This window comes from Falco punctatus (genome assembly GCF_963210335.1).
Source record: "Falco punctatus genome assembly, chromosome: 5".
Taxonomy (NCBI): Eukaryota; Metazoa; Chordata; class Aves; order Falconiformes; family Falconidae; genus Falco; species Falco punctatus.
In genome coordinates this window covers 23466510-23491675 of record NC_137584.1, presented here as the reverse complement: position 1 = coordinate 23491675, position 25166 = coordinate 23466510, and the positions used below count along the sequence as shown (strand labels likewise).

Sequence of the window (25166 nt, the reverse complement as noted above, 5' to 3'; positions counted from 1 at the left end):
ACCAGATGTCAACAGAAAACTCAAGCAGAAGGTAGATCACCCAGACACACTCCAGCTCTTCCAGCAAGGCAGGCAAGACAGACATAGGGCAGGAAGTTGGGTGGGGGTTTGTGCCTTCTATTGAATACAAACCTCACCGGTCCGCAGCTCTGGGCAACTGCTTGCTTTAGATATGCAGGTCTCCTCCAGCCTCTCGCACAACATCTAAAGATACTCTGTGGCAGCACGGGCCAGCCTAACAGGCTTCTGAGCTGGATTGATTCCTAGCTGTTACCAAGTTTTTGAAACCAAGTCAACAAACGTTCTTTTAGTTATTTTGCCTGATGCTCAACTGACACCCTTCTTTTCAGGTCGTATTTGTTAGGCAACCAGTACTTTGAGAAGGTCACTGCTGCTATTTAACTTACCATTTAACAAGGGAAGCTTTCAAGTACGATTGTGGCTATTTAAAGGTAGCCAACTACCATTATCGAAACTATAGAAAACCCAGTCCTGCCAAAACGTCAATGCTCTACAGAAACGGGCACACATCTGCAAATGAAGACTGTGTTCTTACAAATCACTGTTTAACGTATTACGCTTAACAGATGGGTTGCAGTGCCCCTGCCTAGGGCTGGAAGAAAGCAGCCTGCGGTACGAAGCCAAGGAATGAAGGGCAGCAAGTCCCAGCAACACCGGAGGCCGGCTGCTGGAGGGAAGCAGGGGAGGGCAGACCAGCCAGCACCCCGGGAACCAGGCTGGAGCCGCACGCCCGGCGCAGACACCCGCCTCTGCGAGCACGGCCAGCCCGCCGGCACATCCCGGGCCGGGAAAAGTGATTACTCATGCCGCCGGAGAGCAGCGGGGCCGCGCCGCACGATCCCCCGGCCCCGCGGGGCTCCGCCGCCGCCATCCCCGCCCGCCGGCGGCTCCGCGCTCCTACCTGGGGGGCCGCGAAGGCGGCGGCGGCGCAGGCGGCGGCCGGCGGCGGGCCGTGGGGACGCGTCTCCTCCTCCTCGGGCGAGTCGTCCAGCAGAACTTTGCTGCTCTTGTTGAGCTTCCACATGGCGGGCGCAGGGGTGGCGGCTCCCGCCTCCGTTCGTCCCGGCAGCGAGAGGGCCGAGGCGGCAGCGGGCGCTGCCTCCGCAGCCCCGGCTGGGGCGGCTCGGGCTGGGCACGGCAGGGCCGGGCACGGCTCGGCTCGCAGGGCTGTCACCCCGCCGGGGGCTCCCGGGGCGGGAGGGAGGAGCGCTGCCTGCCGGTGCCGGGAGCCCGCCCCCCGCGACCGCCTCGCCTCGCCTGGCCCGGCGGCCTGCTGGCGGCCCCGGCCCGCCGCACCGCTGCCCCGGCCCCGCCGCCCCGCCCGGCGGCTGAGGGGAGCCGGCTGTGAGGAGGGACGTCCCGCCCGCAGCGGCGAGGCGGGCAGGGGGCGGAGGGGGGCGCCTCCCCGCTGTGCCGCTCCTCACCTGCCACCTCTCCCCGCCGGAGCCGCCGCCGCCCGCAGCCGCTGCGCCGCCGCTGCCATGTTTGCGGGGGCGGGGGCGGGGGCGGGAGGGGGAAACTTTCCCATCACCACGGCAACCGGCGCGGCGCCGGCCGCGCTCTGACAGCGCCGGGCCCTCGGGGCGGGGGTCGGCCCTCCCGCACGGGCGCCTGGTGGCACCCTCGGCCTCGCCCCGCCGGGGGAGAGCCCCCACAGCCCTCCGCCGGCACAGGAGGGGCCCCCGGGGAGAAGGCCCCGCTGGGGGCCCGCCCAGGTCCCTCAGAAGAGGGGCCGGCGGGCGCTGCTCCAGCAGCGGGGGCCGCGGGCAGCGCGGGGCACTCAGAAGTGGGGTCGGGCTGGTCGCGGCGCCGGGGGTGGTGGCAGCCACCCAGCGCCGTAGAGACCCGGCCCCACCTGCCGTGGCCCTGGCGTACCTGCCCGTGTCACCACCGGCCCCCTCGCACACGGCTCCCCCGGGGCGCGCCTGGGGCAGGGCAGGCCCCGGAGCCGTGCCCGGCAGCCGGAGCCAGGCCAGGCACACGCACCGCCCCCCCGCCCACGGAGCCCTGCGGCCAGGGCAGGAAAGCCTGGAGCTTCCATCGGGATGGAGTCCAGTGCGGCCCAGTAGCGCCCAGTTCGGTGGCTGAATGATCCATGTTTAACACCCTACACAGTAGCTAGTATTTTTGACGTTTCTTGTTTTCAAGCAGATGCGTTAGTGTACCTTTCCATAAAAATTCCCACCCAGACACTCTTTTATCCATTATTTTGAACTGTAAGTTAGGGTCAGATCTCCAAAGAACCGTGAAAGTATTTTAAAAAGCCTTTTTTGGTTGTTCTGCTTGCTTAACGTTACTGTGATTTCTCCAGTGAAAGGCCATAAGACGCTCAAAGATCCCTCATGACAGACTTGCAAGGCTTGTTCTGACCGCCTGAGCTCTTCAGGGCCCAGCAGCAGCAATTCGGCAGCAGCAGTGCTTGATGTTCTCGGCTGCAATGTGCTCCTACCTGCTCAGCTGGAAAAGGGCTCACCCTGGGGCTGGAACCAGCTCCCACAGGCCGGTTGCTCCGTGTGATGCCTATGCGTAAGTGGAGTTGCTTTAACTCCCCCCCCCCCCCATTAGTGACATATGAACACCCACGGAGTCAAAGTTTACAAATGAATGAAAAAAACCTACTTTTTTGTGTCATAAAGCATCCTTAACAGTAACAGCTAACTTCAGAGGCATCATGGTTTTAACTATAATCTCACTTTTGTACTGATGAAGGGTTTCTGTAATGGCTTAGGAATGCTGTGTAGCTAACTGCACAAAAGACACATCCACTTCACTTGAACATGAAATCACAGAATTTACACCAGCGCAGTTTTAGCCCTCTGTTTTGGAAATTAACTTCACAAAAATATATCGATGTGCATAAAGCAAGAGCGCAAGGGTTTGAAGGACTGGAAAAGCCTTTAGTTTTACAACAGTCTTCCAAACAAAATCTCCTTCGTCTCATTTTCAATCCCTTCTCCTGCAAGACTAAGAGCTACTAAAAAGTGAAGCACAGAATTCCCTTTCACATCTAGCGTTAATATTAACCACATCTCAAGAGAGCAGGAGACAAAACACATTCCCAGTTATTGAAGACAGATCAGGGTTAGCATGGGTTTCCTCTAGAAGGCTGGGCCAATTTATAACTAGTTCTTTAACCTCTCACTCCTTCTTCACATTTATGAACAAAAATATTTAGTAGGCAGAGCTGAATGTTTCTAGTTTACAATGACAGGTGTTTGGGAAACTTTAAGTAGTAAACAATCATTGCATTTGATTTGAGTGCTGTATTTAGACCCTCAAAAGGATCTAATAAATTATTAGTCACCATGTGACACTACTATTTTAATCCAGTGCCTTTCTTATGCTGTTTTTCTTAATGGTTATCTGAAAGACCATTAGGCTTGAATCCTGCAAATTCTTATGATTTTGCTCAGTTTTGGTCTCATGAAAAAACCACACAACATTCCCAATACACACAAATAAAATTAACTACATGCATTTGGTCTTTTTTAGTTTTATTAAACTTTTCATTTCTTTTCTCCTTGGATTTTCTGTTAAGATTTTGGACTTTGGTGTGAAATCCTGGCTTTACTTTGGTCACTGAAAGTCAGCCCAGTTGACTTCTGAGAGGTGAGAATTTCAGTCCAGATTTTCTATTTGTCTTCAAGATCCCAAGGCATGGTTGAGCACTAACTCTTGTGCTTCTATAAAGAATATTATTTTCTGCTGATCCGTTCTACAGACTTTGTGCTTACAAATTTATTATTTCCTTTTAAAATTAATTATACACATCTAATCAAAATATTTTTCCAGAGTAAGAAGCTGACATCCACAGACTGGAACTGCCTAGAATCAAAAAGAATACAAACTGCTTAAATACAAGTTTATTTCCCTAAGCAACTACATTGTCATGTTCCCCTAAGTTGTATGCAGGGGAAGGCTGTGAAATCCTGTTTGAGAAACTTTTTGCATGGTATTTAAGGTATTTTGAACATCTTCATAATAAGGAAATAATCTTCATTATGAGGAAAAAGTGATGATTTTACTTCTGAACACTGATCCTGTCTCCCTTAAGGGAGACAAGCACAAGCAGAGCAGCAGGGGGAAAGCACGAGAAGTAACAGAAAATGCAGCCTTTGTCTCTGACTCCTATGGAAGACTGAGCTGTTCTGAAAACAAAGCCAGACAACATAGTTTTAGCAACCACTTTAAGAACTGGGGAAACATTGTTACTGAAAAACCTGTTTCTCCTTTGCTCATTTACTCCAAACTCTCACCCAGGGGAGAAAAGGATGGAGTTCTTTGGTGGACTAAACCAGGCTCCCAGGAGACAAAGCAAAACCGAGAAACATAGGAAAGAGCAGTAAAGAGATGATCCCTTGTATCGTACCGACTAACTGCATAACACTTAGTGGCTATAGCGTACTTCAGTGGCTCCAGGCTGCAGGCCCTTTGGATACTGCCGTGCTCTTAGGTACCTGCACAGTGGTTTCAGGTACTGTATCTATCCCGATAGCTCCCAGGGTTTGCCTTTCAAACCCCTGTTACTGTTCATGGCATGTCTCGCTTACCTGTCCTACAATCGGTATCTTACACGAGGGGGCTATCACCCTTCACTTGGCAGACTAACCTTGCTGTAGCTGCCTTCTCTGAAAAGTTTGCAAGCCTTGCAGAAGGGAACACAGCTGCAGTGCTCCTGCTCTGAGCAAAAAGAAGCCCAGATACAGTGAGCCACGTTGCATCGGAGACCGCACATCCACTACTGCTGCCACCACTGGCAACCTTCTCAGCTGCACTTGGAACTCAGTGTTTAACCAAGGTGTTGGAGACTATTGCCAGCAAGATGAGGTTCACCACTTCCCAGCAGTGTTAGGCACGCACCACAAGCATTAGAGAGACATCCTTGCCCTCCCACAGCGGCCCATTGTTCACCATTTTATGGTGAAAACTGTCTTTATGGAACTGTGCCAGAACATAGCACAGACATTGGAGTAGCCATATATCCATTCCTGGATTCCTACCCCTATTTAGAAGCAAGTGTTTTTCACTTTCTGGAAGCTAATAGTGCCAGAGTCCTAGGCTGGATTCATTTCATGAAATTTTAAATGCCTAGACATCTAATCTCAGTTACTCTCCCTTTCCAACTGGTGCAGAGAAATACTGTGTGGTTTTGCCTTTTTCATTTTAGCATTCTTGGGTGTTTACTGTAGGCATCTAGCTATAGCCATACCAAAGTTTCCAAAAATAAGCAATGCCAGGGCTACTGCCCTGAACTGTTCTTCCGAACTGCAGACAGGGAGGAAGGTTCAGCAACTAGCAATAAACGAGTCCAAGGATGGCAAGACTTTCTTCTTCATGCTTTCCCCCATAATTTCTAGCAGTTCCCTAGCAATACTTTAAGCTAAAACATATCTAATAGGTGTGAGAGAATACATATTGTGTGATATGATACACAAATTTTATGAACATGAATTCTGAATGACTACAGTACATGTTCTGCAAGTTATCACAATGTCCAAGCTCATTCAAATAAAATACTTGTATTTCACCCTTCTATACACATGCGTAAGTCACATTCATTACAGAAAAGCTGTTGTAGAGTGATTTGAAGGTTACATTTTAATTTTTTGGAACTTCAATGTAATTCTCAGTTGAAGCAAATTGTAAAATATATGGTTCTATGAGGCAGAAAACACCCCAAAATGGTCTAACCTTATTTTCTGAACTCTTAAATGACTGTTATACACCTTACCAATAGAAAAGTGAGATCCAAACCTCTAAGGGGAAAGAAATCTTCTGTCTCTAGCCAAACTCCAATCTTATTCATAAAAAATTCAATTTGCTTTAAAATACTGACATGTATAGGAAAGCTGTTTGTGGCTTCGCACACAACTTATTCAGTGTGCACTTTGTCCAAAGAAAGTGTGTGTGAGAGAAACGCAAATACTTCTGGAAAGTATACTTATTAAAAAAAAATTGACAGCTGGGTGGATCAACTGGAGGTCAGTTCAAGAAATACCAAGAAGTCTTAGAGGAGGCAGATTTAGTGCATGCAAATGCATACTAAATTAATTTATACTCTGTCATTACGATTTATTATAGAGATTTTATGTCCCCAGGGATGACATGGCAAAAATAGAAGGCGGCCAGAACTGATGACAAAGTCTGTTACACGTGGAAAAATACTTTTACAAAGATAGATTAATACTGTGCTTTAAACTAGAAATAAATAGGAGGAAATGGAATAAATGTACACAGAAAAAGACTGGAAAGGTAGGTAGACCTAATAGAATTGCCTCTTCTTATCAGATAATAAACAAGGAGGCATCCATTTAGTCAAAAGATAATGGATTTATAACTGAAGAAGGAAACAGATTATTTTCTCAACTGTGTAATTGTGCAGTGTGTGAACTCATTTCCAAGGAATGTCACTGAAGCATTATTCAAGAAACAGGAAGTTTATGAGGATAACAAAAACATCAGGTAACACAAGTAAAACCAAAAAAGTGAATATGATGTATAGGCTCAGATTTCAGGGAATATGCTAGTTTCACAAGCTAGATGTTAATAAAAAAGCTTTATGAGAACATGTTCCATTATTTCCTACTGCAGGATTTCTTGCTGTAAATCAAATTAGTGACCTCTACTGGAAACAGAATATTAGATAAAGCATACCACTACCTAACCTCTCTGGTCTTACATTCCTTTTCTTTTCCACAAGTCTTTTTCAAAATTTGTTCCTAGGCACAAAATAGTTAAAATAAAAAGACCTGTAACAGTGCTGTTCTCTGCAATATGTACATCGGATAGAAGTGCACTCAGAAGACTGCAAGCACTAACATTTTTTTTGTCTGCAGGAAACAAATGTCATAAACTGAAGTGGGTGCTGTTCCCCATTTTTTGAGGTATGCTGTATTTTGTATTATGTTGGCCAGAAACAGTTTTTCAACAAATCTAGTGCGTTTACAATTTTGAATTACCAAAAGCTAATGAAAATGAAATATCGCAAGATTGACTTTTGAATATTGAAACCAGAGGGTACAGTGCTCATGAGAGAGATTGCCCATGCTCACACAAGAATAGTAAATGTAATCAAACATGCATCATCTTCTAGACTACTTGATATGCTTTGCAGGAGAAGTTGTAAAGAGTTAAACCTAAAGAAATCTCCCCAGCGTTTTATTTAAGTCAACAGCAAAACTTTGGTTGCAGACTCAAGTCTTTGCCTGGTGAACTGAAAATCTCGGCCTGAGATGTTTTCACTTGCATACCAGCACTCCAAACAGGCAAAGCACTTTTACTGCAGATAGAGCCTTTAGTTTTGTAGTTTCACCATTATTTGAGCAAAACAAAGTGTATTGGGGGGAAAAAATGAGACTGATTTGCCTACACACAGCTATCTAACAGTGCAGCTGCTCTGGCCATGAATGACATCGCTACACTACGGGGGTATGCCAGGCTACAGCAGAGATGGCCTCAGTTTTCTTCAGGGACCCAATTCTTACCTACAGTTTTGGTCCAAATTTACAGTGCAAGGACTCTGAAGAGTGCAAAGGTCACCCCCACGTTCTCTCCTTGCTCAGAGCATTATGAGGCCAGTTGTCACAAAAAAATCTTTGAAAAGACAGACAAGAAAGTGATTGACAAAGAAAAATATTCCAGAAACATTCCAGTTCAACGCTTCTTCTGCTGGTTGACATCAGCAGTGGAAAGATAACGAAACTGCTTAATGTGGAGGGAGAATCTCAAGGCACTGGCTTATGACTCTCCTGGGGCCAATTATTCTGCAAGTATTTCCCAGTGATGCAGTGAGCACATAAACTCTCACTAGACCATGCAGGAAGGACCTAAAAAGTTTTAATTAAGTGCTGTTTAATCCATGTTAGCTGTCATTCTCCCTTTTAAAAGAGCCAGGTGCTAGCCCAGCTGTAACCAAACCCCCAAGCCCTCTGATCACAGAAAAGGCTGGAGGAAAAAAGAAATACAAGGAGAACAAAATGTGCTTCCAGAGGACAAGAAGGGTTAAGGGAAAGGTGTGTGAATGTCAGACTCAAAACTAGATTGAGGAGCAGCAGAGGAGGGCAGACCCCACCATCATCAACTGCTCCTGGAATGTGCCCAGGGAAGCAATAGATGCTGCCCACCAGTGCTCTCCTTGTTGACGTGAGAAGATTGGGGACTGGAAGTTGGTGATGCAGTTTGCAGGGTCCCTCCACCACTGAGTTTGCTTTTCCTGGTGGCATGAAAGGCCACTTTGGCCATGACCTAGGGGAGTCTGATGAATAGGTCCTGGTTTTACTGCCCATTGTTAGAAACATCTCAAGTGATCATTAAAGAAAATGTGTTGGAAGAATAAATATTCTTTAATCTAGGCAAGATCAAAATACTGTTCTGCAATGAGAAAGCCTGGGTTTTTTATGTCATGGGTGATTTAAGACAGAATTTTGTTTATTTGTAACTTCTGCTCTTTCCTGACATTTAAAATGTGCCTTATTTGCAATATTAACAATGGGCTTCGGATGTGAGAAAACAAATTACATACTTCCTTTATCGTGCAGCTTCAGTGCAATGATCTGGAAGTACTCACTTCTATATTAGTGAATTAATCCTGACAATGTATTTCTCAAGTAACATCTTCATAGCTGGAAACCGCTTCTTATCTTTTTTGCCTCTTTTTCAAATTTTGCTGTTACTGGAATCGAAAAACAAATCCTGATTAATAATAAAGTGCTATATATGCTGGAAGCCAAAATACACAGATTTTTCTAGCAAGCTTTGTCAAATCTGTTACTAAGCAAGTAGCAATTTCTTGACTTCTCATTCTTGCTGTTTATCCATTAATCCACTTTCTTTTCCAATACCACATCTACACTAGCAAGTATTGTTGCAGAACTGTCAACAAGTAGTCATGGATTGTATATCTACAACTACATCTTTTTAAGAGATCAAAACCACAAATTATTCTCCTCTGAGCGATACAACCTCCCCAAAGCTACAGAAGCTTTTATCCAGCATGCAGCTGAACAGGAGCATGAATGTTGCCTCATTTATATTTTTCCTAACAATCTCCCAGTTCCACAATGCCCTGTTCCCTCAAAGCAATTGTCCCATTGAGGTTTTGATTTCTCTTCCTGTAGGATCAATGTGATATGAAAACTTCATATTTGAGAAATACATTTTTATTTTCTCCACTGCTAGCCCAGATTGCAGGCAGGCAGACGTTGCAGACATTGCCTCACATAAATTGAGAAGACACTTAAATACCGTGCTTGTGGCTGGAGAGGAAGAAAGAGTATGAATTTCCTCTCCCCGGAGAGAAGGGAGTGTGTAAGGCTATTTATGGTGCAACTGTAGGAATAGCCACGTTTATGAGGAAAACAGGAGATGCAAACCCAAGGAATGAGAAGCAATATTGCTAAAAGGCAAACATCCTTCTGGAACAGTAAAGGAATAACTTGCTTTAGTATGGCTGAATCAGGCTAAAAGTCCATTTGCCCCAGCATCCTGTCTTTGACAATGTTGTTTAAGAAAAGGAACAAGGCACAGAACAAGTTCAGGGTGATACTTCCCCTGGCATATCCTGCCCGCAGCAACTTCCTATCTAGAGGCCATATCAGCACCTTTGATTTTAATAAAACCTGGTGGACTTTTTTTCCATGAATTTTCACTATGGATTCAACTTCTCACAGTGATGCATAAAAAGTATTTCCCTTTTTTTTTTTTTTTTTTTTTTTCAGTTTAAGGAAAAAAAAACACCCAACCACACAGACAACTTTGCTTTTAAACAATGGAACGGAAGTTAGGAATGTTATAATATGATGGGAAAGATAATATGGGACCAGGTTAGCCCAAAAAATCTATTCCTAGTCCTAGTGGTAGAACAGTGCCATTCACTGCAAAAAGTGTATATTGACAGGACAGCCCCGTGCCCATCTGAACAGCCCTCTAATTGCAAAGCAACTCTGCACATAGCTAGGGTGCCCAGCACTTGGGTATGTGTTTGCTCTAGCAAAGACTTTTAGAGGATGATGGAACTTACAGTAATTTGGCTTTCTGTTGCTGGCAAAGGATAAAGGTCTAGGCCAAACTACTAAGCATCTCAAGTCTTATTGTCATTATAAGATCCAGACACATAATCTTTTGGCCTTTTAAATATGCAGCAATCTATAATCTGTGAATATGAGAATGCCAGTAGAATACAGAGTCCAGAAACTGAGAAATATGCTTGGTTTCTAATTTACATATATAATTATATGGTATACAATTATACATAGTATAGAAGCATACTGTGCAAACATAGAATTTTAGTTTTAAAAAAATGCAGTCAAGTGCACTGAGAAATTAAAAGTTTAAAGGGAATTGTAAAAGTAACAATATATTAGCTAAGCAGCAAAACTGAGCCAAATATGTGACAGACGGAGTTAGGGTTATAGCTCATGAAATTATACCCATATATTTTCCATAGAATTCTGTAGAAAAAGACTTGCTTTTCATGGAAGTTTAAAATTCAAAACAATTTTAAAGTAAGATACTGTCACCTCAATAAAACTACATGGGAATCTCTTATTCGGAATGAAACATTTTCCAATTAAGAATTTTGCTTACTGTACTTTGGAAGCTTTAAAAAGTAAACTAAATTATATTTACTCCTCATATATGTAGTCTTACTTTTAAATTGACCTTGATTTCACGTTGTTTACTTTGCTTCTGAAGTAAAGTATGCACAATTAAATTAAAAGTGCTTTAATTCTGAACTAATGTCCACACAGGATTAAAGGGAGTTTTATTAATACACTTCAAAGACACACCTGTAGTTAATTCAGGTCATTTTCCTGAATACTCCTACATAATCAAGGCTAGTACGACACACAAATCTGAGAAACTCTGCTGTAGCTTTGGATAATGACAGAATAAGGAAGAGAGGTTTAAATATTTCTGCAGAAGTCATTACTCAGTTTTGATTATTAATTAGTTTTCTAATAGTGTATGCAGGGGTTAGTGCATTTGTCTATATTTACCTAGAGTGTTTGCTATTCCTATTAATTTTCTTTAGCATGAAAAAAATACGTTCCCATCCACAGGCTAATGATACAAGGCTCAGTTGCTTTTTATTTCTATGCTGTCTTGGTTTAAACTCAGCTGGCAACCAAGTATCACACAGCCACTTGCTCACTCACCCCCCACCCCAGCAGGATGGGGAGGAGAATCAGGAAAAAGGTAAAACTTGTGGCTTGAAATAAGAACAATTTAATAATTAAAATAAAATATAATAATAATAATAATAACAACAATTGTAATGAAAAGGAGAGGGTGAAATAAAACCCAAAAGAGAAAAAAATGTGATGCACAATACAATTGCTCACTACCCACTGACCGATGCCCAGCCAGTCCCCAGGCAGTGATCAGTGGCCCCCAGCCATCCCCCCTCCCCCCAGTTTACATGCTGAACATGATGCTCTATGGTATGGATTATGTATGGCTAGTTCAGGTCAGCTGTCCTGGCTACGCTCCCTCCCAGCTTTTTGTGCACCTGCCTACTGGCAGAGCATGGGAAACTTGAAAAGTCCATGATTTAGAGTAAGCAGTGCTTAGCGACAGCTAAAACATCAGTGTGCTATCAACGTTATTCTCATACTAAATCCAAAACACTACATTTTACCAGCTACTAAGAAGAAAATTAACTCTCCCAGCTGAAACCAGGACATACGCTTAGGTCAAATTGCTGAAATCTTGGTCTTGTTAATATAGTTGATAAAAGTTTTCATTGACTTTAGCAAAGATTGTCTTTTAATTCAAAATAGCTCAATACAGAACGGAGAGAAAACAACTGCACATGTACATTGTAGGAATATCAATGCAATCTAAACAGGTATTTTAGGAGTTTAGCTCTTGGTAAGACTTTTCTCTATGGATTGATCAAGATCTTTGTAATTTGAAGTTTCCTAATCTGTTGATAAAATCATTAATAATCCACCCAAGTAGTTTTATTCTCTCTTACGCCTTTGAGATCAATATTAAAAATGAGATTTGGTTACTCAGTTAAATTTCACAAGTGAAAGATTCACTTCAGTTGGTTCAAAACCCAGCTAAAGGAGCGGTTTTTTCCCCCTCTGTGTTCCCTTTTCATCACAGCAGTAACACCAGATACATGACATGGAAGTAGAGCTTGCATTTGTTCTGTTTCTTCTGGCAGAGACTAACATAAACTTTTTCTGAATTAATGTTTGAAATGAGGGATGTAGATTTTAGTGGATGTTGGACTGGGTCTTTAATTGTATTCTGGTAAAATTCGGGGGGGGGGTGGTGGTGGTGTATTTTTTTTCAAATGTATTTGACCTGAACAGTTCCAGCAACTCTCCAACTGAAAAAAAACCCCAAAAACCCACAAAACCTGTCCACTGAGGCACCTCCCACTTGATGACAAGCTAAGCTCCAAAACTGGAGCTCCAGCCCCCTGAAAATGCTGGTCTACTCTTCTGGGGATGTTTGAGTTTTCTGCATAGTGCTGTACGTGTAAGAAGTAGTCGTGTTAGAGTTCAAAGTAGAAGCATCATCTAATCATGACATTTTTTGTTAAAGTTAGTCCTTGGAGACCACTTTATAGGAGCAATTTTACCAATTTTCTACATACTTCATCCAATCATGTAGATGATCTACATTTAGGAAACCTAGATAGCAGTTTATGTGGCTGAGTCATGGCTGATTTGCTTGTCTCTACCTCACCTTGATTGACAGTAGTTTTCTCAGCATTTAATTATTCTGAAACGAGTATTCAAATGCAAAGTGTTTCCAAAATTTTCAGGTTTTCAACAATCAATTACTGCTTGTGGCTGTTCTCAATAGAGTGTAAATCCAGTGTGAATCACCAAGGAAACTGGCATATTACTACCTTACAATTTTCTTAGCGTATCTCCAGTGAGACATAAATCTACAAATAATCTAGATTTTCCACTTTTTTATGGCACTTAAAATTTTAGCTGGAAATAGATTTTTCCCCAGGTGTTCACTGGTAATATGCTCAGTCATACTTGACAGAAGGGTCTACTGTAAAGCAGATACAGGTGAGATAGTTACTTTCTAGAAGCTTATAGTGCCTTTTGTGTGTGATGCTTAATGTAGGTCAGGTAACAGAGACTACGTTCCTCATACTTTGGAGTAAGGGAATATAAAGCCACAAGGGGTTTATTCCTGTTGAGGAATTCAGTTTAGGCTGAAGCTGGAGAGATTTATACTGGCTGAGAATTTGCTTATGCTTTAAGAAGATTACTTTGATTTAGAGAGTTCAGAGATTTTAGCAAAGGCTTCAATTAGAACAGTTTATCTTCTCTGGGTAAATTTTCATACCAGTACTCATTTCTCATAAGAATTTTGTAACTTACATTTGCATAGTTTTTACTTAGATTTAAAGCAATGTAATTCAATTTTTTTCTTAGCTTCCCCTTCTATTAATTCATCTACTGTTGCTGAGTGTACATGTTCACATATAGTTATAGTGTAAAATCACTAGCTTCTTTGAAATTCCACTGTATCCTCCTCATGGGTTTAGTAGTCTCAATGCGTACTTTGCATAAATCCTTTTGCTTTTAATGTCATGATAACTTACTATCTAGTGTAGTTTTAAATTTTGTCAGGATCCTAAATCTACTGCTAGCAACAAAAAGGAAAGAAAAACCTATCAGTCACTTGGGACAGAGAAATTCATATGCTTCAGGAAAGGTGAAGATCAGTATCAAAACTAGTAAACTTACATTTACTATGAGGACAAACATTTAGATTTACCAATGACATTGCAAATAATTCCCTGTGGTCTGTTGTGTTGTTGTATAGATAGTACTGTAATCTCATAATCCTGCTTCTGCAAAACTGTTTTTAAATCTTCATGTTAGATTTGGCGCTTGGCCTGTTGATCTTGAAGGTAAACAGCTGTTATGTGTGTGTGCAAAGTCAGTCGTCCTGCAGTTTGCTCTTAAGAAATACCTAGTAAGTTAAGTTTCCTTTGGATTTCAAAGCAAATAACATCTGGTTTAGTCATCTTGTGCAAGGTTTCTGGATGACTTCAGCAGCATAGGAGCCTGCAGTTGATTGGTTTGCCACTGCCTTTAAAGGCAAATATTGAACTCTTTCAGATGGTGTAGGATAACTCAGCTATCAAGCCACCAAATTAATCAATTTATACATCGTAGATTTTAACAGTCCTCTTGTTTTCTTTGCAAAGAAAGGCTTGGCATCTTAATACGTTATTGTACCACTTCTTTCTGTGTAAGCTGATGAAAACCCAGCAGTGAGGTCATTTCAGTGGGAAGGCAGCACATCCCATTAACCTAGACTGGGAGCTGGGTACCTGTAGTTTGCAATACAGAAAGACTGCTTTCCAGCACTGTTTAAACTAAGCAGCAAACTCCCTAAGCACAGGGCTGTACTATGGCTTCCCTGGGTTTAGCAACACCCGGTTGGGGGTAGATGGGAGGCTGGTGCCTGCTTACCTCTTCTGCAGCCTGGTGTTAACAAGGAAAACATCTTATTTCTGTCAAGCTCCCTCAAATAGGTTTTGGTTGTCTGGCCAGCAGCAAGTCTTTTCAGTCTGCACAGGTGCAGCAAGGGCAATGCCATCAGATGGGTGATGCAACATGGAGAGCCGGTGGTGGTACATCAACTCCCAGTTTGTTCAGCGACCAGCGTGCCTATCGTAACCCACTGCCAGTATTCCTCATGTTACTGAAGAGAACCCTGCAAAAGGCAGAACCTGAGCCCACAAAATAAATGAGGAATTCCTCCCATGACTCTTTATAAACCTCTGGTTGCTGCCTAGCAGAAGTCAAGCTGCTTCTGTCTTCACTGCCACTGCAAGGAGGAATGAGAACTTTTTAGGGGACATATACTCGAATATATAAACTGTTCCATATTTTTCTTTAATTACTTGAGCCTTGTGTTCTGCAGAGATCTGGAAGCATAATTTTATAATGTAGTTTATGAAAACTTGGCCTTTATATTACCAACAACAACAAGACTAGGCAAACAAAAGTTCATAACCTAATTACATAAAAGTCCAAAGAAACTCTGGTTGTCATACGTATATGCAGAGTTTTTCTCCATTAAACGAGCCCACAGGGAAATGCCTGAGTAAACAAGTGAATTACACTAGCATATGAATCAATAGATCTAGTCAATAAAAATACCCATTCTAGTGCTGACCCCCCTCTATGAAAAAAGTCACTGTTGTTTCTCCTGAGGGTCTGTGGAAAAATTAATATAACATTAAAAAGCCTAGCTTTTGCCTTTCAGTACAATCCCAAACATATGCATGACATGAGTGAGGGAATAGCTCACAGAGACCTTGTGACCAAAAGATATTTGGCTTTTTGTTTATTTGGGTTTTTTGTCTTGCTTTCTAAGGGCAGAAGTTAATAATGTTGCAGTCTTAGATGAGAAACACCATGTCTAAATTATGCAAACACAGCTGGAGAGTGGCTTAGATGATGAATACTCCTTACCCACCCATACTGGCGGGGCAGCTGCATTTCTAATGAGTTATTCCTAGATATGCTTACTAGACATGTAAATTACAATGAAATACACTCTAGAAATGCAATATAGTCTAAATGAATATTGGTTCCATGTGGTCCCACAGCCCATGTGATGTCCGTGTGGGGGAGTTCCTCGTTATTCCAGTAAAATTACATCTCTGCAGGTACACTGGTGTTTCTCTGCAAGCAGACGTTGCTCCTGAAGCAACATTAGTTAGATGAGCAGTAGAAAATAAGTTGATTTCAGGGTAAATGTCCATTTTTGCCAGTGTAACTAGTAAAAAACAGTTGCTCTTCCAGTAAATTTCTTTACCTTGACAAAGTGATACTTGGCAGCTTAGTAAAGTGCATTGGCTAATAAGACAAAGTAGCGTCCATAGCACCAACGTGTAGTACCAGGGTAAGACACTTCAGTTTTGCTTCCCATTCTGATTCTGCAACATAGGATAACGAATGAGAGCCATCGTTGCAGCAATCTATAATTTCAACCTCAGAATGAACAAAACTACTGTCCATTCTAAAAGAAAAGAAGTCACATTTTCTATTTAATGGAACATTTATTCTTTTTTTACACAATTGTCAAAATGATTGTTAGTGTAGTATTGTGCTATAAATCTGTATACTGTTAAGTTTAAAATAATCTGTAAGAAGTCTGTCACGCTCATTGCTATTGCCCCTTTTTGTTATCTGCTAACTTATAATGCCCATCTGTGAATTATTAAGACATCTATGAGTAAGTAATGTTATAAAATGCATAAACATTCCAAGAAAATAGTTTTGTCCTGTGTCTTCCCATAGTATTAATGTCCTAGAAAACGGAAGTGAGAGTTTTAACTTTAGCGTGGAAGAATGATTTACAGTGCCTTACAAAATGCAACTTGTAACAGAATGAAGATGCTTTTAATCACAGAGAGACACTTCAAAACTTTCGTACCGATATCCTTGATTTTTATGTGATCAGTAATGCTGCTTTTTTAGTTACAATGTAAGAAAAGAACACTTTAAGATAACATTGCACTTTACGTCTCAACCAAAAACCTGAGAGCACAGCACGTATGCTATGCCATCAGAAATAACAGAGTCCCTCATGATTATTTAGTGCAAGCAGAAAAACAAAGTCTTTTGTAGCATTTGCTCTTTAGATAATGAATACTTTGTGTGGTTGGAGGTGTTCCATGAAACGTGACCCTACAGCAAAGTTATTTCTCTTGCCCATTACAATCATCAGCAGCTGTTTCATAGAATCACATAATCGTAGAATCATTAGGTTGGAAAAGACCTTTAAGATTGAGTCCAACCATAAACCTAACACTACCAAGTCCACCACTAAACCATGTCCCTAGAGTGTCACATCTGCACAGCTTTTAAATACCTCCAGGGACAATGAGCTAACCACTTCCCTGGGCAGCCTGTTCAGCCTGTTTCAGTGCTTGATAACCCTTTTGGTGAAGAAATTTTTCCTAATATCCAATCTAAACCTCCCCTGGCACAACTTGAGGCCGTTTCCTCTTGTCTTATCGCTTGTTACTTGGGAGAAGATACTGACACCCACCTCACTACAACCTCTTTTCAGGTAGTTGTAGTGTGATAAGGTCTCCCCTGAGCCACCTTTTCTCCAGGCTAAACAACCACAGTTCCCTCAACCGCTCCTTATAAGATTTGTGCTCTAAACATTTCAATTTAAACTATTGTATAGAAATCTAAAGCTTATGACTTAGCACTGCCAGTGGCTATGCTGATGTTACCAGGCTGCTGCAACATTTGAGTCTTTTAGGGAGGCTTGCAAGTAGTGGCTTGAAGCTGTTACATTGTGGATGAAAACTGCATGGAAGCTCAGTGAGTTCTTATTGAGCTGCCATTGCTGAAAAGATTTTGGCTGATAATAATTTCACCGATGTTATAGTAACACAGAAAAAAATTATGTGAGTGTTATTAAAGTTATGACATAAACTGTAGAAAGCAAAAAAAGCAGAAGGGTAAATTTTATATCCATCCAAAACTGCTGTATGTGGTGTACAATATGACGTACAAAATGGTCAGCGTTACTCACTGAGCTAAAAATGTTGTTATATCCAAATACAGTGTAACAGCTCAAATTGAAGATGTCGAGTTTGTAGATTTTAGAGCTTTGTGTGGCCTGATTTTTTCTTAAATGTTGATCTGGATATGGAAAGGCATAGGGTTATAGGGGAAAAAAAATCATTTAAAAACCCCACTCAGATGAGCCATTATTCTATGTACTTTTTTTCTGTGGAACCACTCAATTAGTAAAAATACATTTTTCTGGTGATAAAAGCTACTTCATTAGTCTGGGGTTCTTTTGCTCCTTGCAAATACTAGAAGGATGGAGAATTTGGCTTTTGTGAAGGTTGCTGGGCTAGGTTTGCAAAGCAGAGCTTCTGACCTCCAAGATTTTGTACTGGACCTGAGCTGCTCATCTCGCAGTGCGCACCAGGCTCGCCTTCCCTGTGCTTCAGTTTCCACAGAAAGCATCCCCAAACCTGCAGGCTCGTAGGCAGTCACAACATGGCCCAGGCGAGTTCCCTGTGATGTGCCCCTGCGTATGAGCACACCTAGCAGCACATGCAGACGCAGCCTCCCAGAGACAAAGCAGAAGTGCAAGACGAGTAGGAAGGGGAAAAAAGAGACTGAAGGGGGGGGGGGAAGGCAGTTGAAATCAAAGCTAGAGAAAAGCAGTGCAATTAGATCCTCAGTATTATAAAGCACCTTGCTTTGCTACCTCACAAAGCAGAAGCAAGAGAAAAATCTAAATCTAATCAAATCTAGAAGAATACTTGTCTTAGTCCTACGAAGAAGGAAGAAAGCAGATCAAATAAACAAACATCGGAGAATGGAAAGTTCAGATGACAAAAATGGAATATGAAGTGTTTATTTGTTATTACTGCAGTCATTGATGTCAAGTTTAAACTTTTTGTTCTGTGACTCTTACCAAATCTCAATTAATTCACTTGCAAAACTGCTATACTGCTTACCTAGCAGAAGCCCTCCAGATATAAATAGGTGGGTTACAGTCATGATCTGGTTCAATGTTTCAGAAGTCCTTTTTGAGATTTCTGAGTAACAGGCACAGAAGAACTATAAAATATTGTTGTTGTTTTTACTCTGATCTTTGGTGAGGTCATGTATTAGGGACCTGACATAATGGAAATAATGACAGTGACCCATTTCAATCAAATTCTGTATTGCTCATGTGGGAAGAGTTTTGACCAAGAACTTGCAGAGTTTATCCATAAATGTAAGCACAAGGGAGGACCATGTTAACCTATTTAAGGAGGGAAAAAAGCATGATGAATATCTTAGGAGCTATATGTTAATTTATTTTTTTTTTTAATCCATGCTTAGACACCTAAAGGGTATGGAATTTAAAGCTGCTGAACACTTCCAGATGTCACCATCTTCAAAGGATTCCAGGAATACCATAGCCCCTCAGCACCAGGAAAGAACTGGCCTGATACTTAACTATGGATTCAAGTAACATCAGACATTCAGCTTTGAAGATACTGTCTGAAACCTCTGGATATCTGAAACACCAAAAAAACCCCACCTCAAATCCTCTATTAGTAGCACTTAGCTTTTCTAATCCTTGGAATATTTATGGGACAGCTTTCAGTAAATATTAGTAAAACCACAAGGAAAACCGGTTTCTCCTTTTCTATGTGGTGAAATAACCACCTAAATCTCATTCTTTTAGACCAACAGTTGTCAATGCTCTAGCAGAAATGCTAACTGCCAAAATAAAAATGTCAGGCTGGAGTCAGCAGACGCAGAACACTGTAAATATTGAATCTCATGGAAAGAAATGCAGCGTGGGAGTAACCTTTTACTCCCTTCTGCATTCTTCTAGGTGCTTTCTGCCCTTTTGCATAGTTGTGAGCAGTTGAACATAAAGCAAAGCCCTGTCAGAGGCTGTGGAGCAATGCTGGAAGCAGAGCAGGGCAGGTGACTCCATTTGCTTCGCATCCAAATAATTTAAAAGGTACCTTTAGCCACAGTGCATGGGGTGGGCATTAAATGAGATCTGTGTTTGTGCTGCCTGGAGTATGGCTGAGAGAAGATGCTCGTCGACTAATAATGCAAGGTGGAGGTTTTTCTGCCCTAAAGAAACCCTATACCATGCTCTTAACCACCGCAGAGACAGCCTGGGCTTCGGGACGCATCCATGCTGGGTCAGTCAGAGGTGCTCAGATCAGCTTTCAGCGCATCTTGTGTACAGAAGGCATCCAGCTAGTGCAAAGACCAGAACAGATAGTCCCTGAGATTTACATACCAATAAACAGAAAATACCCTTCTGCCTTCTGCTGAGATTCGGTCCTTTCCTTCAAAGCCAGTGGAATTCTTACTGCTTTCTCTTTAGTGCCTGATAGCTGGTGATTGAAGTATGCGACACCACTTAAGTGAGCATATTGTACCTCTGTACACAGATGACTGACTTAACAGCAGTAATAATACATCATATGCATTTGTTTCCTGCTGACTTAATGAGAAAATTATATGCATTTGTTGTAGATTAAAATATCACAGCAAGCCAAGCCAAATGGATCACCAAATTAACTTGGATACCAGTACAATATTTCCTCTTCGTGCCATCAGATCCCCTTGGTTTTTCAGCCTTTCCCTGTTTATGTGAGGTTTGTTGGTAGAGCTTAATATAATTTCCCAAACTGCAAAAAGGGGGGAAAAAAAGAAGTATCGCATTTTTTGTCAGTATAATTTGTTTAAATCTTTAACAAAAAGCACTCCTAGCCAATATTACCATAGTATGGTGTTTTTTTCTAGGCTCAGGTTTAGCCTTTTGTAGGCAATGGAGAAACAACAGTGGCTTTGGTCATGTTGGTATTTCTGCCGCTTCATCTCTGGTGTACCCGTGGGAATTCGACATCCTTCCTCTCACAGTGCCAGACTACAGAGCAGTTCTGGTGTCTCTGAACATATGCAAAAAGGGGATTAAAACCTCTAAAGTGGGTATGATTGGTGACACAAACCAACCAGGTATGTTAGTTATTACATGAAGCAAGTAAGAGCTTCAGCAGGGGTATATAAGTACTTTATATTTGAATTGCATTAAAGCCTGAAAGGGCACCCTACTTCAGTACAAAAGCTTCAGTTACCTCCAGGAACAAAAGAAAATACAAGGATTTTTTTACAAGATAAACCACTTTTCTTCAAGGTTGTTTTTTGTTCGTTTTTGTTTGTTTGTTTGTTTGTTTTTGGTTGGGTTTTTTTTGCCTGCCAAGGGTCTACAGGATATCCTCCAGAGAAAATGAAAACCAGAGTGATAGGAGTGTGCAAGGCAAGCAGTATGGCTTTACAGTAGGAAGAGGAAAAGAAAAAGGTGGGTGGAGAGTATACTGATAATTACTGCTGCATAGGAAATGCAGAACTAGAGGTTTGAGGTTTTTTGAAAGAAACTAAATCCAATCTGTATTTGCATTGCTACTCTACTAGAGTTCACAAAGACTTCCTCTACCATTAAAAACTGTCCCTGTCCCTGAAGGACCAAAGAGACCTCTTCCAGCGGAGAGGCGCAATCATACCCATGTGAGCTGCAGGGCTGACATGATGGCTCTGAGCAGACGAGACCAAGGGAGCAGTTTCTCCCACATCCAAGGTGGTGGCCTGAGCACCAGCCTGGCTGGGAAGGGGTGGCTCTCTGCTTATGGGGCAGCTCCATGTGGTTTGAATAGTCAAGGTCAATGAACTGGACCCCAAACCCCAGTGATTAGAGCCCTCATCCTGATCTCAAAGGAAGTAGTAATTATCTCATCCACTTTACAGAACTCTTTCCCAGTGCCCCACCATCTATTAAAAAAGCACTTTTGTGACTGGACAGACACCTTTTATTCCTCTGAAAACAGTGATTAAAAAAGCAAACATCCACACCACCTTTCCTATGCCACATCTCCAAGAGACATCGCATGAAACAGAATGGCTGGTTTCATGCAATCTGAAGAATGACTTCGCAATTTCAGGCAAAAATTGGGCCATATTTCAACACGTGCACACACACTTAGACACACTTTGTCAAGGTTTGTATTGTTTATGTACAGTTTTGTCTCTGTGCTATCACTATATTGCTTTAGTAAATGCACTGAGTGCAAAGGGAAACCCCACCCCTAGGATGATGTTACCATCTTGTGTTTTTCAAAATTAGCACTAAGTTATGCCTCCTGTGAAATTTGGTGTGAAATTCCTCTGAAAAGACAGATAACATGCAAGAGCAATGGACCATGGAGGAGAAAGCAGTGAGGGGAGGAGTGCCACAGTTCAGCGATGTAAGAGATGCTGGTGGTGCCCTCAGCACTATCGCACCAGGGACCTGCAGCCTCAGCATATTCTCCCACCATGCTTGGGAGCTGCTTTTCACTGATACCAGCTTTAGCTATCATCAGCAAACAATCCTTCTTCACTTCAGCCTCCAAATGTTTAGCTAGGTTTTAGTCAGATTTGCTCAGGAACTCCTGAGATGTTTTTGCTTGACTGAGAGTTGGTCAGGTCCTGCTTGGAGCAGATGTCAGAGGGCTGCTCAGAGAGCAGAGCTGGCCTGAAGCTACTTGCCCATCACATGGGGCTGGTGTCAGCTCCCCTGCCCAAACCAGGCTCCAGCACCATCAGATGCCCTCAGCCATTTACTCAGATCAGTTCTGCCTGCCTGCACTCAGGGATGCAAGGGGGCTACTGGACTCCTACTAAGGCAAGGGAGGTATAATTTCTAGAAGAAAATGTGTAGAAATACAAAATTCCACAGAAATATCTTCCAGAACAACGGAAATATGGGAAAATTAGAAATACCTGAAGCAGCTACATGCTTACCAAAACCACACTTCATTAAGTTCTTCAGAAATGATATATATCTTGTAGGTATAAAATGAAATTATAGATATTGTGTAGCTCAAAAAACCTTCTATACATCTTTCAGAAATAAGTATATTTTTATTTTGGAATATGGCAAATACACTTTTTATGGCATTCATAGCTATAAGGAATGTGAAGTTACTTATATATATACTGTGTTTGTTATAACATATGTTTGTAATAATAGGAAAATAGTAGAAACGCTGAAAAGAAGGCTGTTGACTCACTAGCAAAAAGGAAAGCTATAATTGTATATGTAAATAGGTTGCAATGCAATAGAGAGGAAAAATTGTATTTCTATAGAAGAAGCTAGGAAAATGATTATGCAAATATTTAATGCTTTCTTTTATACAGTCATTATACTGTAAATAAAAATCAGATAATTATCTCACTGCTCAGTCCAAGAAAAAATGTTTCACGAGAGTTTTATTTCAATTTGTCTTCAGATCTCTGTGGCAGGTGAGGAAGGAGAATAGGAGTGGGAAAAGAAAAGTAATTTTTCTCTGAGAACTTACTTCTTTTTCCAGACTCACAGATCTGTTTGGAACACCCTTGCCTTTGGTGTTCTTTAAAAAAAAAAAAAAAAAAAAAGAAAAAAGAAAAAAGAAAATCTAAAACATTAAGAGAAACTGTTCTTGAGTGACTAGTGAGAAGATCCCATACTGAATTTTGGCCTTATAGAAAGGGGTGCAGAAGAGTTCTTTGTGTGTAAGGCATTATAGGGCAAATGGGAAGCAGAAATTCATATTTTCAGTATATTCCTTATGCATTCAGGCTACCACTATAAAAATAACTGCAGGTCTGCCAAAGCACAAGAGAGAGAGGAGGTCACGCTAAAGTATCCTAGCAGGACCGATGGGCACAGGCCTGTTCATCATCACATGTACTCAGATCTGTGGGCTGAGACATGTGTGTTCAAGGACAGGATCTTTTTCTGTGCAAGAACCCCACCCCCCGCCCCGAACCCCTCCAGGAGCTCCATGAAGGGCTGGTAGTGGCGGCTTTCCGCACTCCACCCTAGATCTGACAGCACTTCGCGCTTTGGCGATGCAAAAGTTGGCCACCCTGATGCTGCTGGAAGACCTCAGATTGCCTGCCCTCAGGGCTCCTCAGTGCTTGGAAAGTCTCTGAAATAGCTATTCCAGAACATTATTTGGGCGTACATCCTCTCTGGATGCTCCTATTTCAGAATTGGAGTGCTTTTTTGGACTGACTGTAATCCATATTCAGAGCTCATTGAGAAACAGTGTGGCTGCATGGAGACTTAAACCAAAATAGCTATTTAAAAAAAAACAAAAAAGGTATTCTGGAATAATAATTACAGCTCTCATTTCTACATCAGATACAGTTATTCAAGAATACCTCTTCCAGTGTATTTCCACACGGAGATGAGCTCTGAGCATTGTACCACCTGTGTTTTCCTCAATCAGGTGAAGAAAAATCCCTTTGCTGAAGTTCTGAGAAACAGAATGAAAACCCTTTAAAATAAAATGCTGCTCTAAAGTGCAGTTATTTTGACAATAGATCAATCAAAGGTGTCATTATTTCTGGTGCCTGAAGAGATGAATTCTGAGCTGTAGCTTCTGTTGTTGCGTCATTGAGTTACTCATTGCCTTAAACTTAACTAAAGATGATTCATGGGCAATTAAAAAATGGCAAGGAAGAGAAATGCCATTTAGGATGCTGAAATAATATAGCAGTTTGTTTGGTTGTTGTTGTTACTCAGATTGGATTTTACAGGTACTGACAACAGGTGCTGGACCCTGGTACTCAAGGGGTAATGTCAAGCTGTGTGCGTGGGTCTCAAGATCTCATTTAAACCACAATGACCTGATTGTTCAGACACCCCGGTGGAGCTAGTAGGCTTGCCAGGTGGGGGAACTGGGGCAGCAGGTGGGCATCAGCTCAAACTCAGGCTCACCGGCAAGGCAGCGTGGATACAGCGAGCTTAAACCACACTGCACAGTCCTCATGCTAGGGAACGATTTGCTGAATTTCTACAACTGTGTCCAGGCAGCGCACAGCGGCTAGAGCCAGCTCTGTGCCCTTGTGCCTGAAGGACACTGCCCAGGGAGCCCTTTGTAGCTTTTGGTTTTGGTGTTTGCCCCACGCAGCTCCACAGTGAGATGCCAACTGGAACAAAAACGCCGCTGGACTGAAGGAGTCAGCCAGCTGTGGTACATACCGCAGTAAGGACCACTATCAATTTAATATATTTTCGAGTAACAGAATGTAAAAACGGGTGTCAGAAAGCATTGGAGGAAAGGCACTGGTGCCGTGAGCTTAAGGTACTTGGGCAGCTACCCTTCCTCCACAGCCAGCAGTTCCTTGGAAGACAAGTCAGAGCAGCCACCAAGCTGACACACTCTGAAGTGCTCTCTTAGAAGAGACTTCCTCCCTGTTGCTGTAAAGGAAGATCACCTAGCTCTCAAACAGGTGCTCCATTTAAATCTGTAATAAAATTATAGCATACAGTAACAATGGGAAGGCTGAACTTTCCCTAAATCTATGCTTGAGACCAGAAAGGTATGATGCTACGCCTGTCAGAAGACAGATGTCAGGCTGTCGGGACTCTCATAGTTGCTGCTGGAAGGCCAATGGTAATAAATTACTCTAAAGTCAGTCTATTAATTTCTTTACTAGTGCTGGCCAAAAATAGGCCACTTCTATTTGTAGCAGAGAGATAAATACTGGATGAGTACAGAGGAATAAATTGCTGTTGTGAATTATGAGTGAATGGGTGTTGAAAATGCATAAATTATAGATATG

General features: G+C 42.1%; 1 protein-coding gene across 2 annotated transcripts in view; it reads right to left on the bottom strand.

Annotated features, from left to right (window-relative positions):
- The window catches only part of TDRP (testis development related protein), a 78308-nt gene that overhangs the window by 28805 nt on the left and 24337 nt on the right, over positions 1 to 25166 (bottom strand). Inside the window, exon 2 of one of the 2 annotated variants that reach the window (XM_080387769.1) lies at positions 923 to 3846. In XM_080387769.1, coding sequence (XP_080243895.1) covers positions 923 to 1045 — 123 coding nt within the window. In that variant the 5' untranslated portion in view covers positions 1046 to 3846. Of the gene's footprint in view, positions 1 to 922; positions 17909 to 25166 lie in introns of those variants that run through there. The other variant, XM_080387768.1, reaches the window with a different exon arrangement.